Source organism: Pan troglodytes, chromosome 10 (assembly GCF_028858775.2).
Source record: "Pan troglodytes isolate AG18354 chromosome 10, NHGRI_mPanTro3-v2.0_pri, whole genome shotgun sequence".
NCBI lineage: Eukaryota > Metazoa > Chordata > Mammalia > Primates > Hominidae > Pan > Pan troglodytes.
In genome coordinates, this window is record NC_072408.2 from 118,111,763 (window position 1) to 118,124,089 (window position 12,327).

Consider the following 12,327-nt stretch of genomic DNA (forward strand, 5'->3'; position numbering starts at 1 on the left):
TCCTGAGTCCAAAACTAAAACCCACACATTATGGAGACGTATAGAGAAGAAAATAAATGTCAGTGTATTAGGTTTTTAATCTCTGTATTTATTAATACTATTTTAATGAGGATGCTGGGGTACAGCAGATCCATATTATTACTTACAGGATAATAACCACACCAGTTTGCCCCAATTCTTACTCCTGGGGTGAGAAAATGAGAACCAGCTGTCATCCCACATGTACTTAAGTTTGTACTCTAGGCGAGGACCGCCCCAATTCTGAATCTAGGTGGTTATATAGGAGAGGGACCTTCTGAGAGAGGAAGGGAAAGAATCTACCTCCCAAGTGTCATGTGGACAGAGACAAGGACGCTGGCTGTTAGCCTCTGGAATGTAGACACATCTCTGGAGGGGGAGGTAAGACTAGTAGCTTTTTTTTTTTCTTTTCCAAGAGACAGGGTCCAGCTCTGTCACCCAGACTGGAGTGCTGTGGCAAGATCCTAGCTTACTGCAGCCTCAAACTCCTGGGCTCAAGGGATCCTCCCAAGTAGCAAGGACTACAGGCTCACACCACCACAGCCGTAATTTTTTCTTGCTGTTGTCAAGATGGTGTCTTGCTATGTTGCCCAAGCTGGTCTCAAACTCGTGGTCTCAAGCAATCCTCTCACAGTCCTGGAATTATAGGCATGAGCCACCATGCCCAGCCCCAGCTAATTGCTTTAAAACCCAGCTTTACTGTTCAGGGGCTGTCTCCATGATGTGGGTCTCACCCACCCTTGATGTCTAAACACATAAACCTCCAGGGAAGGAAACCTCTGGGGTTCTCAGTAGCTAATCAGCCATGAGTTGAATTTTCAAGGCTTGTCCTTTAGTCCAGATCTCAGCTTTCAATCAGATATGCTCAGAGTTCCCTAACTGTACAGAAACATAAAAATATTTCCTTTACAGTCCCACATACCAGGAAACTCTTCCTGAAACAAAATTGACTTGAACCATTTCTGGAACAAGGCAAGATACGTATAAATAAATAATAAATTCAAATGTGAACATGAATGTGTATGGGTCTCAATATGCATACATTGGGCATAGCATCCTGATTGTCCAGGTCATTATGTAGTTAAACATAATCACTATGACCTGCATTACCAACCAAAGGCAAAAATACAGCCACAGCTCTTTTAATTCTCTAAGTAATGGCTCAAGTAATATACCCTCATGATGTTAACAAAGTTAACCAATTATTGATGCATTTATATGTGCCAGGCACCAAGCAAAGATATCTACCAAATTGCATTTGGCCAAACCACTTCATTTGCAGAACAACCCTATGAGATAGTTGCCTTTATAATCCCCATTTTATTAATAGGGAAACCGAGGCTGGGGAGATGAAGCCTCTTGCCTAAGATCGCATAACCGGAAAGTTGCAAAGTCAGAATGTGAGCCCAGGTTTCTCTCCAAAGCCACAAGATTGAATGTATTAACATTTGAATGCTTCCTTCCAGGTAGAAATTTTTTAAGAATTAAGATCTACCAGCTGGGTGTGGTGGCTCATGCCTGTAATCCCAGCACTTTGGGAAGCCAAGGCAAGTGGGTTACTTGAACCCAGGAGTTCAAGACCAGCCTAGCCAACATGGCAAAACCCATCTCTACTAAAACTACAAAAATTAACCAGTCATGGTGGTGCACACCTGTAATCCCAGTTACTCAGGAGGCTGAGATGGGAGGATCAATTGATCCCGGGAGTTGGAGGTTGCTGTGAGCCCTGATTGCACCACTGCACTCCAGCCTGGGTGACAGAGCGAGACCCTGTCTTGAAAAAAAAAAAAAAAAAAAAAATCGACCGTAGACCCAGTTTAGTGAACCGCTGCATTCTGATTTTAACCACTCAAAACCTCTTTGTGTTAGATGTTTTCATTGCCCCCCATTTCAAAAAGAGAAACTGAGCTGGGCACGATGGCTCACTCCTGTAATCCCAGCACTTTGGGAGGCTGAAGCGGGTGGATCACCTGAGGTCAGGAGTTCAAGACCAGCCTGGCCAACATGGTGAAACCCCACCTCTACTAAAAATACAAAAAATAGCTGGGTGTGGTGGTGTGCACCTGTAATCCCAGCTACTTGGGAGGCTGAGGGAGGAAAATCTCGTGAACCCAGGAGGGGCAGCTTGCAGTGAGCCAAGATTGTGCCACTGCACTCCAGCCTGGGTGACAGAGTGAGACTCCATCTCAAAAAAAAAAAAAAGAAAGAAAAGAAACTGAGACCCAGGGAGAGGAAGTGACTTGCCCAGGGGCTGCAATAACCTGTGGCCTGGGAAAGCACCTTTGCAGATGCTGTGTCTGGGACTCATTCCATACCAGGTGGCATGAGAGTTGGAACAGCTCTTGCCTTCAGACTAGCCAGGCCTGAAGTTAATGTGGCAGACAGAAGTATCTAGAAATGTGTGAAAACCTGCCAGTCCCACCCAGAGAGCCTCTCTCATCCTGCCTTCATAGAGCAGGAATGTTCTGACTCCTCTGGGGGTCCCAGGCACCCCACAAGAACCCAGAACCTCCTCAGAGGGGCATTTCTTCCTGTCCTCTCAGCTCAGGAGTAACCCCAGAGGCTGCTATTTCTTGTCCCCAGCCCAGACAGGGCTCTGTGACTGGTCTTCATAGCTCCAGGACAGGGTCCGGGACTAGGAAGGCAGGACCTGAGGCCCTCGGAGGTCTGCCTCCCCAACCCCTGCCTGAAACAGTGCAGGGAGAAGGTGGAAGTGCAGAGTGGGCTCACCTCTCGCCCACACTGTCCCCTTCTCCCCAGCGAGCTGAGGCTGCCCAGCGGGAGGTGGAAAGTCTCCGGGAACAGCTGGCCTCTGTCAACAGCTCCATCCGCCTGGCTTGCTGCTCTCCCCAGGGGCCCAGTGGGGTAAGGATGGGGTTGGGGAAGTGAGCAGGGAGGGCAGAGAGAAAGATCGGGAATGGCTGAGTTTGCAGGTTTCAGCATGTGGGTGACACTTTGTGGTTGATTGCGTGCATCCATTTGAAACTGGGAGTGTGAATGTGTGTGGGTCTCTGTGCATACAGTGAGCATAATCACTATGACCTGCTACACCAGCTGAGGATAAAAATACAGCTACAGTTCTTTACTTTTCAAGCCCACGTTTCCATATACCCTTTATTACCAGGAGTTCCAGTATCTTCCTTTGGAGGCCTCCCTTACCCCCAATTATCCAAGAATGCCAGGAACTTCCTCAGACCAAAGATCATTCTGATTTCCAGATGCACCAGCAAAGACATGGGGGAGAGGGAGTTTGAGGCAATACAGCAGCATGCAGTTTTGGTGGATGCCACCAGGTGTCGCTGTTGAACACTGGTCATAGCAGCTTGGTGCATGCTTGGGATGGTGATGCCCCTGCTGGTTTTCAGTCCCAAAACTGGGTACTTTTAGGAGTGTGAGCCAGCCAACATATCAATAGGCAGTCATCACCAGGACTGCAGTGGGGCCACATACCAAGATAAAATTTAACATTCATACTCAGCCATTGGTTTCCAAAGCATGCCAGGTGATTCTAGGGGGATTTCCCACCCTAGCCGCATGCTGTGAAGAGCCAGTCTTCGGTGATCAACCCTGAGGTTCTTGTGTTAGGCCTGATTAATCAATTCATCTTTCTCTTTCCTCCTGGTTTGTGCCTCTTTGGGGTCCTAGTGTCATTTCTTGACAAGAGACTTTCATCAAGGCCACCCCAACCTACCCTTCTGTCCTATATTAGCAGTCTCCATCCTGGCTCTCCCAGAGAGCCTTGGGTTCATTATGTGAATTGGTCTGCCTTATTTCCAGATCTCTACATACCAAGGGGTGAGATTCATGATTCCTTACATAATAACAGGTCTGCTCCAGGATGACTTCCCTCTCCACCCATGAACCTGAACTTGCGAGCATAATTTTCACTTCATCTGACACCCACATATACAGGCCCAGGTGTCTATGTCTCTCTTTCTGTTTGAATATTGGAATGAGTCTCTATGAATGTGTTACTGTGTATGTGTGTCTCTACTTGTGACCTTTGGGCAACTGACTGTATTCTTAACCTGACTGTGCCTCAGTTTCCTCATCTGTACAATTAACATCTACTTTATAGGGTTATTAAAAGGATTACATGAGTCAGGCATGGTGGCACATGCCTGTAGTCCCAGCCTCTTAGGAGGCTGAGGCAGGAGGATCACTTGAGCCCAGGAGTTTGAGTCCAGCCTGGGCAATACAGCAAGATCCTGTCTCTGAAAAAAAAATGGATTATGTGTAAAGTGCCTAAAATGGTGCTTGGGTCATTGTATATGCTCACTGAGTACTTGATGCTACTGTTATAATTGTTAATGTGTCTTTGGTGTGTCTGGGGTGTTTTTGCTCATGAGAGCATGTGGCTTCTTTGAGCATGCGCATGTCTGTTGTGTGTGATGATGTGTCCTTGTGAGTGTCTCTCTTTGATGCGTGTGTATTTGTGTGTGTGTGTCAGCATATTTGGGAAACTGCATGTGTTAGTGTGTGCTGTGGCTATAGGTGTGTCCTTGTGTGTCAGCCTGTGTCTGTGTCCCAGGAGATTCTGTGTGTGTCCATGTTCCTGGGTGACGGCGTAACACAGAGAGAGTGAACACAGGAGAGAGAGGCTGTGTGGAGAGAGATGGAGAGTGAGAGCCCATGAGGATGCCTCGTAGAGGAATTTGCCAATGGTTCTTAATTAACCCCCGTGGAACCCGGCAAATGCCTGTGCTAATCAGCCCCAGGGAACTTTGCTGGTCTGGGGGGTGTGCTTTTCTGAGCACAACAGTGGCACTCGATGCTAATTAATTTAATGTATTAATGGCATCCGCTTCCTGTTTTAATTGGCATTTATCTCCATGGAAGAAAGCTGGGGTTGGGTTGGGGCTTTTTGTTTGGTTTTTTTTTTTTTAATGTTTCTTAGATGTATTTGTAACTAAGCCTGACATCAGCCTGACTTCAGGTTCCTCAAACAGCAACCTCTCCATCTTCATCCAGGACAGAGGGGCCATTTCCTAAAATGTGGAGAAGCCATGGGTCTTGGGGCTATCAGCAAATTAGGCGGAGGAAAGAGCCGCCCATAACGTGGTCCGTGGCTCCAAGGTGTCAAGTCTAATCCTGAGGGTCCCTTATTGCCTAGAATGGGGACATCCCCCTGGAGTAGGAGCCAGACCTGAGAAAGAAACTCAAACTTTTACCTATGCTGTTTCCTCTGGTGCGAGCACCCAATCCCCAACCTCAGCTGACTCCTTCCTTTTGTCATGGCTATTCTTTTTTAATAAATCTTTTAATCAAAGTGTAACTTAATACATAAGGAAAAGTGTACAAGTCATAAGTATACAACACTTTGAATTTTTCAACACAAGCACACCCCATACCATCATCCAGATCAACAAATTTGCATTCTGCTTGGGATTCAGGGGTGGGGAGGCCAGACCTGTGGACCCCCATCCCTCACCTCTCAGCCCCTCAAAGACCCCTTTGCCTGCAGGATAAGGTGAACTTCAGTCTGTGCTCGGGCCCTCGGCTGGAGGCCGCGCTGGCCTCCAAGGACAGGGAGATCCTGCGGCTGCTGAAGGACGTGCAGCACCTCCAGAGCTCGCTGCAGGAGCTGGAGGAGGCATCCGCCAACCAGATCGCCGACCTGGAGCGGCAGCTCACGGCCAAGTCCGAGGCCATAGAAGTGGGTCCTGGGGAGGAGGCAGGCGGGCAGGCAGCCCCATGCAGAAGCACACAGACCAGCCTCACCATCTTTCTTTGCTCTTCTAGAAGCTGGAAGAGAAGCTCCAGGCCCAGTCTGACTATGAGGAAATTAAAACGGAGCTGAGGTACCATGTGGGGTGGGGCTCCACAGACCCCCAGCGCTCTTCCCTGGCCAGGAGCTCTTGGCAAAGTTCATCATCTTCCTCCCTCCTACTAAACCCCATTTGTTCTTCTCTCCACTAACACTGTGGATATCAAACCTTAACCATCCTCAGGCCGGGTGCAGTGGCTCATCCCTGTAATCCCAACACTTTGGGAGGCCCAGGCAGGAGGATCGCTTGAGGTCAGGAGTTTGAGACCAGCCTGGGCAACAATGGGGAGACCCCATCTCTGTGAGAAGAAAACAATTTTAATTAGCCAGGAGTGGTGGTGGTGCGTGCTGTAGTCCCAGCCACTCAGGAGGCTGATGTGGGAGGTTTGCTTGAGCCTGAGAGGTCAAGGCTGCAGTGAGCTGTGGTGGCACCACTGCACTCCAGCCTGGACAACACAGTGAGACCCTGTCTCAAAAACAAAACGAAATGCAACCATCTTCAGTCCTTTTCCATTAAGAGCTGCCTGTACGGGCAGATCACCTGAGGTCAGGAGTTCAAAACCAGCCTGGCCGACAGGGCAAAACCCTGTCTCTACTAAAAATACAGAAATTAGCCAGGTGTGGTGGCGCTCACCTGTAGTCCCAGCTACTTGGGAGGCTGAGGCAGGAGAATCGCTTGAACCTGGGAGGCAGAGATCGTGCCACTGCACTCCAGCCTGGGTGACAGAGTGAGACTCCATCTCAAAGAAAAAAAGAAGCTGCCTGTAGACCATACAAGGGAACTTATTATGGGCATGGTAACTGGAAGGTGATTCATTAACCAGCTAAACTCAAGCTGGCCAGAATGGGTCAGTTCAGGCAGCACCCCTCCAGGTAACATCGCCACCTGTTAATGAGCCTGCTACTTCAGGCCTGGGGTTGCAATGACTCTGGAATTAATGGGGTTCTGGGGAATGGAGCAGTCATTGTCAGGGAGGTAAGCCGGGTCAGTGCCTCTTGAAAGACTTCTCCTCCAGCCCGGGGGCTGGCTGACCTCAGACCCTCTCCACTTGCTCTGGCAGCATCCTGAAAGCCATGAAGCTGGCCTCCAGCACCTGCAGCCTCCCCCAGGTAAGTGTCCCTGCCACCATCCCTGCAGGGCAGGCTGCCCCAGTGAGCCTTCCGCCCACCAGGTGCCCTCTCAACCTGCCTCTTGTCTCCTAGGGCATGGCCAAGCCTGAAGACTCACTGCTTATTGCAAAGGAGGCCTTCTTCCCCACGCAGAAATTCCTTCTGGAGAAGCCCAGCCTCCTGGCCAGCCCTGGTAGGGGAGGAGGATACTCTGGGGCTGAGGGCTGGGGCGGGGGCTGCCTGTGGGTCTCTGGCCTTCTCATGCCCAAGGACCACTGCCTTCCATGCAGGCAGGAGAACGACAGAACAACAGGTGTGCATTGATTTGGCACCTGCTGTATGCCTGTCCTGCAGGGCGTCCGCAAACACCCACGTCATCGTTGGGGTCACACAGCTGGTTTGGGCCCTTCCAAGGCCCCCTAAAGAGCTCCACTCCCCACTGAGCCTTCTTGAGCTGCAGCGGCTTTCATGAAGAGGTCACAGGGGGACAAGCAGGGCATTGTCATTACACCCCCCACAGCCGACCACTGTGGGGAGCAGGAGGCTGCGGACATGATCACCCTGTCAGCCACCCGCTGACTTTTTTTTTGAGACCGAGTCTCTCTCTGTCGCCCAGGCTGGAGTGCAGTGGTGTGATCTCGGCTCACTGCAGCCTCCACCTCCTGGGTTCAAGCAATTCTCCTGCCTCGGCCTCCTGAGTAGCTGGGATTACAGGCATGCACCACCACACCCAGCTAATTTTTATATTTTTGCAGAGATGGGGTTTCATCACATTGGCCAGGCTGGTCTCAAACTCCTGACCTCAGGTGATCCGCCTGCCTCAGCCTCCCAAAGTGCTGAGATTACAGGCGTAAGCCACCGCACCCAGCCACCCACTGAACTTTTAGCCTTGTGGCCCCAGGCAGGACACTGTGCTGCCTCTGTTTCCTCATCCATAAAATGGGTGTGACCTTGGGGCCCACTTCATGGGTGCCATGTAGGTCTAGTGAGTCAGCTCCAGGGTGGGTGCCCAGCAAGGGCCCATCTGCAGGTGGTGGCAAGTTCGACTTCCCGCCCCAGGCCAAGATGCTGGGCCCATAGCAAGTTCTCAGCTGATGCTCTTGGTGATGGGGGTGGGGCGCTCCCCAGAACTGGCATTTGGATGGGGCCTGGAAGAGTGGGAGTTGGAGAATGGAGGGGGTAGGGCAGAAACAGCCAAGGTCGGCGCTTCCAGCTGCTGGATGCCTATAGCACTGCTCCCCACCCCCACCTCCCCACCAACCCCTTCCCTCCTCCTCCTCCTTCCTTCCTCTATTTCTGACTTTCTGTCTCTATATATGTCTCTGTCTCTCTCTCTCTCTCTTCCCCCCCGACCCTCTCCCTGCCTCTCTCTGTCATGTTGTTTTTCACTCTGTCTCTTTGTCTCTTTATCTCTCTCTCTCTCTCTCTCTCTCATGTGGTCTCTCTGTCTTGCTCTCCCTCTCTCTCTCTCTGTCCCTCTCATGTGATTTCTCTGTCTCTCTCATTGTCTCTTTCTCTCTTTCTCTCACATGTGGTCTCTCTGTCTCGCTCTCCCTCTCTCTCTCTCTGTCCCTCTCATGTGGTTTCTCTCTCTGTCTCTCTTTCTCGTTGTCTCTCTCTGTCTCTCTCCCGCTCTGGTTCTTTTTCTCCCTGTCTCTCTCTCCCCTCATCATCGTCTTCCCCGTCTGTCTGTCTGTCTGTCCGTCTGTCTGGGTGTTCTAGAGGAAGACCCATCAGAGGACGATTCCATCAAGGATTCACTGGGCACGGAGCAGTCCTACCCCTCCCCTCAGCAGCTCCCACCTCCGCCAGGGCCAGAAGACCCCCTGTCTCCCAGCCCCGGGCAGCCCCTGCTGGGCCCCAGCTTGGGGCCTGACAGCACTCGGACTTTCTCGCTGTCCCCCTTCCCCAGCCTGGCATCAGGGGAGAGACTGATGATGCCCCCAGCCGCCTTCAAGGGAGAGGCGGGCGGCCTGCTGGTGTTCCCCCCAGCCTTCTATGGCGCCAAGCCCCCCACAGCCCCTGCCACCCCGGCTCCTGGCCCTGAGCCACTGGGCGGTCCTGAGCCCGCGGATGGTGGTGGGGGCGGAGCGGCGGGGCCCGGGGCAGAGGAGGAGCAGCTGGACACGGCAGAGATCGCTTTCCAGGTGAAGGAGCAGCTGCTGAAACACAACATCGGGCAGCGGGTGTTTGGGCACTACGTGCTGGGGCTGTCGCAGGGCTCAGTCAGCGAGATCCTAGCCCGGCCCAAGCCCTGGCGCAAGCTCACGGTGAAGGGCAAGGAGCCCTTCATCAAGATGAAGCAGTTCCTGTCAGATGAGCAGAATGTACTGGCGCTCAGGACCATCCAAGTGCGGCAGCGAGGTGAGTGCCCAAGAGGGCCCGTCCCCGCTGGCCACCATGCCAGGTCCAGGGCATCAGGGCTGGGGGCTGAGGACACGCGCTCTGGGTTCAAAGCCCAGCTCTACCACCACCTGGCTGTGTGACCCAGGGCCAGTGACTTTGCCTGTCTGTGCCTCAGTTTCCCCTCTGTAAAAGCAGGAAATACATCCTCACTCTCTCCTTCCTGGCCCTGGCCAGAGACAGGCTGCCCTTCCTGGGGCACTCAGGATAAGGGTGGCGGGAAAAGCCTCCAGGCGCTGCCCTGGCAGGTATTCATCAAGCACTTCCAAGCCTCAGTTTATACATTTGTAAGACCGCCAAACTTACCAGACTTGATTTTTCAGGTAATCAGTATGAAGGGTCCCAGCTGTGGCCTCACAAATGCCTGAGTTTGAGTCCCAGCTCTGCTGTTCACCCACTGGGTGACCTCAGACAACTCCTTTCATCTGTGCCCCGGTTTCTGCATCTGTCAGCCTCCAAGAGGCACCATGAGGATTAAACGGGCATCAAGCACTGACCACAGCACCTGGCACGCAGTGCTGCTTGAGAACTGTTAGGGGTGGCGGTTGCCATAGTCATTGTCATCGTCATTTCTTTTTTTTTTTTTGAGATGGAATCTCACTCTGTCACCCAGGCTGGAGTGTAGTGGCACAAGCTCAGCTCACTGCAACCTCTGCCTCCTGGGTTAAAGCAATTCTGCTGTCTCAGCCTCCCTAGTAGCTGGGATTACAGTCACAATGCCACCATGCCTGGCTAATTTTTACATTTTTAGTAGAGACAGGGTCTCACCATAGTGATCAGGCTGGTCTCAAACTCCTGATCTCAGGTGATCCACCCGCCTTGGCCTCCCAAAGTGCTGGGATTACAGACATAAGCCACTGCACCCTATTTCTTTATTATTATTATTATTTTTTTTTTTGAGACAGAGTCTTGTTCTGTTACTCATGCTGGAGTGCAGTGGCACAATCTTGGCTCACTACAACCACCGCCTCCTGGGTTCAAGCGATTCTCCTGCCTCAGCCTCCTGAGTAGCTGGGATTACAGGTGCAAGCCACCATGCTTGGCTAATTTTGTATTTTTAGTAGAGACAGGATTTCACCATGTTGGCCAGGATAGCCTCAAACTCCTGACCTAAAGTGATCCTCCCACCTCGGACTCCCAAAGTGCTGGGATTACAGGCATGAGCCACTGTGCCTGGCCTTGTTATTATGATTCTTATTTCACGCCAGAATCACTCACAGGCCCACAGTTTGTTACACAGACTAAGCAGTGGCCCTGCCATCTCACTGATGGTCTGACCCTCACTCTTCTGGGAGGAGGAGACAGCCCCCCCACCCCACCAGGCTCCGGAGACTGAGCCCAACATGCAGATCCTGCCACAGATGCCTTCTTGCCTCCCCAGGCAGCATCACCCCGAGAATCCGCACGCCCGAGACAGGCTCAGACGACGCCATCAAGAGCATTCTAGAGCAGGCCAAGAAGGAGATCGAGTCGCAGAAGGGCGGTGAGTGTGACCCCTGCAGGCAAAGCCTGAGGCCCCCGGGGCCAGCTGTGAACAGGAGATGAGGCTTCGTCTACCTTTGTCCACCCCAGAGGGAATCCCAGGTGGATCAGAACCGCCAGAGGCCAGAGGGACCTGTCTAGAGCGCATGGGTAGCTGTGGCACTGCTCAGAACCCTGCCATGGTTCCACACAGCTATCAACATAAAATCTTAACCCTTGGCCAGGCACAGTGGCTCATGCCTGTAATCCCAGCACTTTGGGAAGCCGAGGCGGGCTGATCACCTGAGATCAGGAGTTCGAGACCAGCCTGGCCAACATGGTAAAACCCCATCTCTACTAAAAATACAAAATTACCTGGGCATGGTGATACGTGCCTGTAATCCCAGCTACTTAGAAGGCTGAGGCAGGAGAATTGCTTGAACCCGGGAGGTGGAGGTTGCAGTGAGCCGAGATCACACCACTGCACTCCAGCCTAGGTGACAAAACAAGACTCTGTCAGAAAAAAAAAAGAAAAATATCCCAAGACTCGACAAGGCCTACAGGCCCTACAGTCTTCAGGCCCCTCCATGCCTGTCACATGAACTGTTCATAGTCATGCCCAGCTGCCGTGCACCCCACCCTGTGCCTCTGATGCTGTCCTTACCCCAGACACTTTTCACCTGGCCAACTCCTGCTCATACCTATGACTCAACTCAGAAGTCACCTCCTGCAAGAAGATGGATTGGACACTGCACCCGCTTCCCTCCACCCCCACCACAGTGACCTGTTTGCTTGGTGTAGTGGAGCTGGACTGGCCACAAATTCTGGCTCTGCTGTTTATTGGCTATGTGACCTTGGGCAAGTTACTTAGCCTCTTTGTGCCTTCATCGTCTTTTTTTTGAGACAGATTCTCACTCTGTCACCCAGGCTGGAGTGCAGTGGCGCAGTCTCAGCTCACTGCAACCTCCACCTCCTGGGTTCAAGCAATTCTCCTGCCTCAGCCTCCTGAGTAGCTGGGAATACATGCACGCGCCACCACACCTGGCTAATTTTTTTTTTTTTTTTTTTGTATTTTTAGTAGAAATGGGGTTTCACCATGTTGGTCAGGCTGCTCTTGAACTCCTGACCTTGTGATCCACCTGCCTCGGCCTCCCAAAGTGCTGGGATTACAGGCGTGAGCCACCGTGCCCGGCCCATCTTCTCATCTTTAAAATGGGGACTGTGGGAGGCCGAGGCGGGCGGATCACCTGATGTCAGGAGTTAGAGACAAGCCTGCCCAACATGGCGAAACCCTGTCTCTACTAAACATACAAAAAAATTAGCTGGGCGTGGTGGCGCACACCTGTAATCCCAGCTACTCAGGAGGCTGAGGCAGGAGAATCTCTTGAACACAGGAGGCAGAGCTTACAGTGAGCCAAGATCACGCCACTGCACTCCAGCCTGGGTGACAAAAGCAAAACTCCATCTCAAAAAGAAAAAAAAAATGGGGGCTGTATTAGTTTTCCTTTCTTAGGGTTGTGTGAGGATCAAATGAGGTCAGTGTAATCCTGAAAGATCAGCCATCATTA

At 51.8% G+C, this 12,327-nt stretch overlaps 1 protein-coding gene across 8 annotated transcripts in view; it reads left to right on the forward strand.

The window, feature by feature from the left end:
• CUX2 (cut like homeobox 2) overlaps positions 1 to 12,327 on the forward strand; it is a 319,403-nt gene that overhangs the window by 270,062 nt on the left and 37,014 nt on the right. For 7 of the 8 annotated variants that reach the window (XM_016924219.4, XM_054663544.1, XM_016924221.3 and 4 more), the window contains 7 exons: positions 2,779 to 2,883; positions 5,483 to 5,674; positions 5,761 to 5,819; positions 6,847 to 6,895; positions 6,989 to 7,088; positions 8,618 to 9,259; positions 10,680 to 10,781. In XM_016924219.4, the coding sequence (XP_016779708.2) occupies positions 2,779 to 2,883; positions 5,483 to 5,674; positions 5,761 to 5,819; positions 6,847 to 6,895; positions 6,989 to 7,088; positions 8,618 to 9,259; positions 10,680 to 10,781 (1,249 nt within the window). The remainder of the gene's footprint in view (positions 1 to 2,778; positions 2,884 to 5,482; positions 5,675 to 5,760; positions 5,820 to 6,846; positions 6,896 to 6,988; positions 7,089 to 8,617; positions 9,260 to 10,679; positions 10,782 to 12,327) is intronic. The other variant, XM_016924217.4, reaches the window with a different exon arrangement.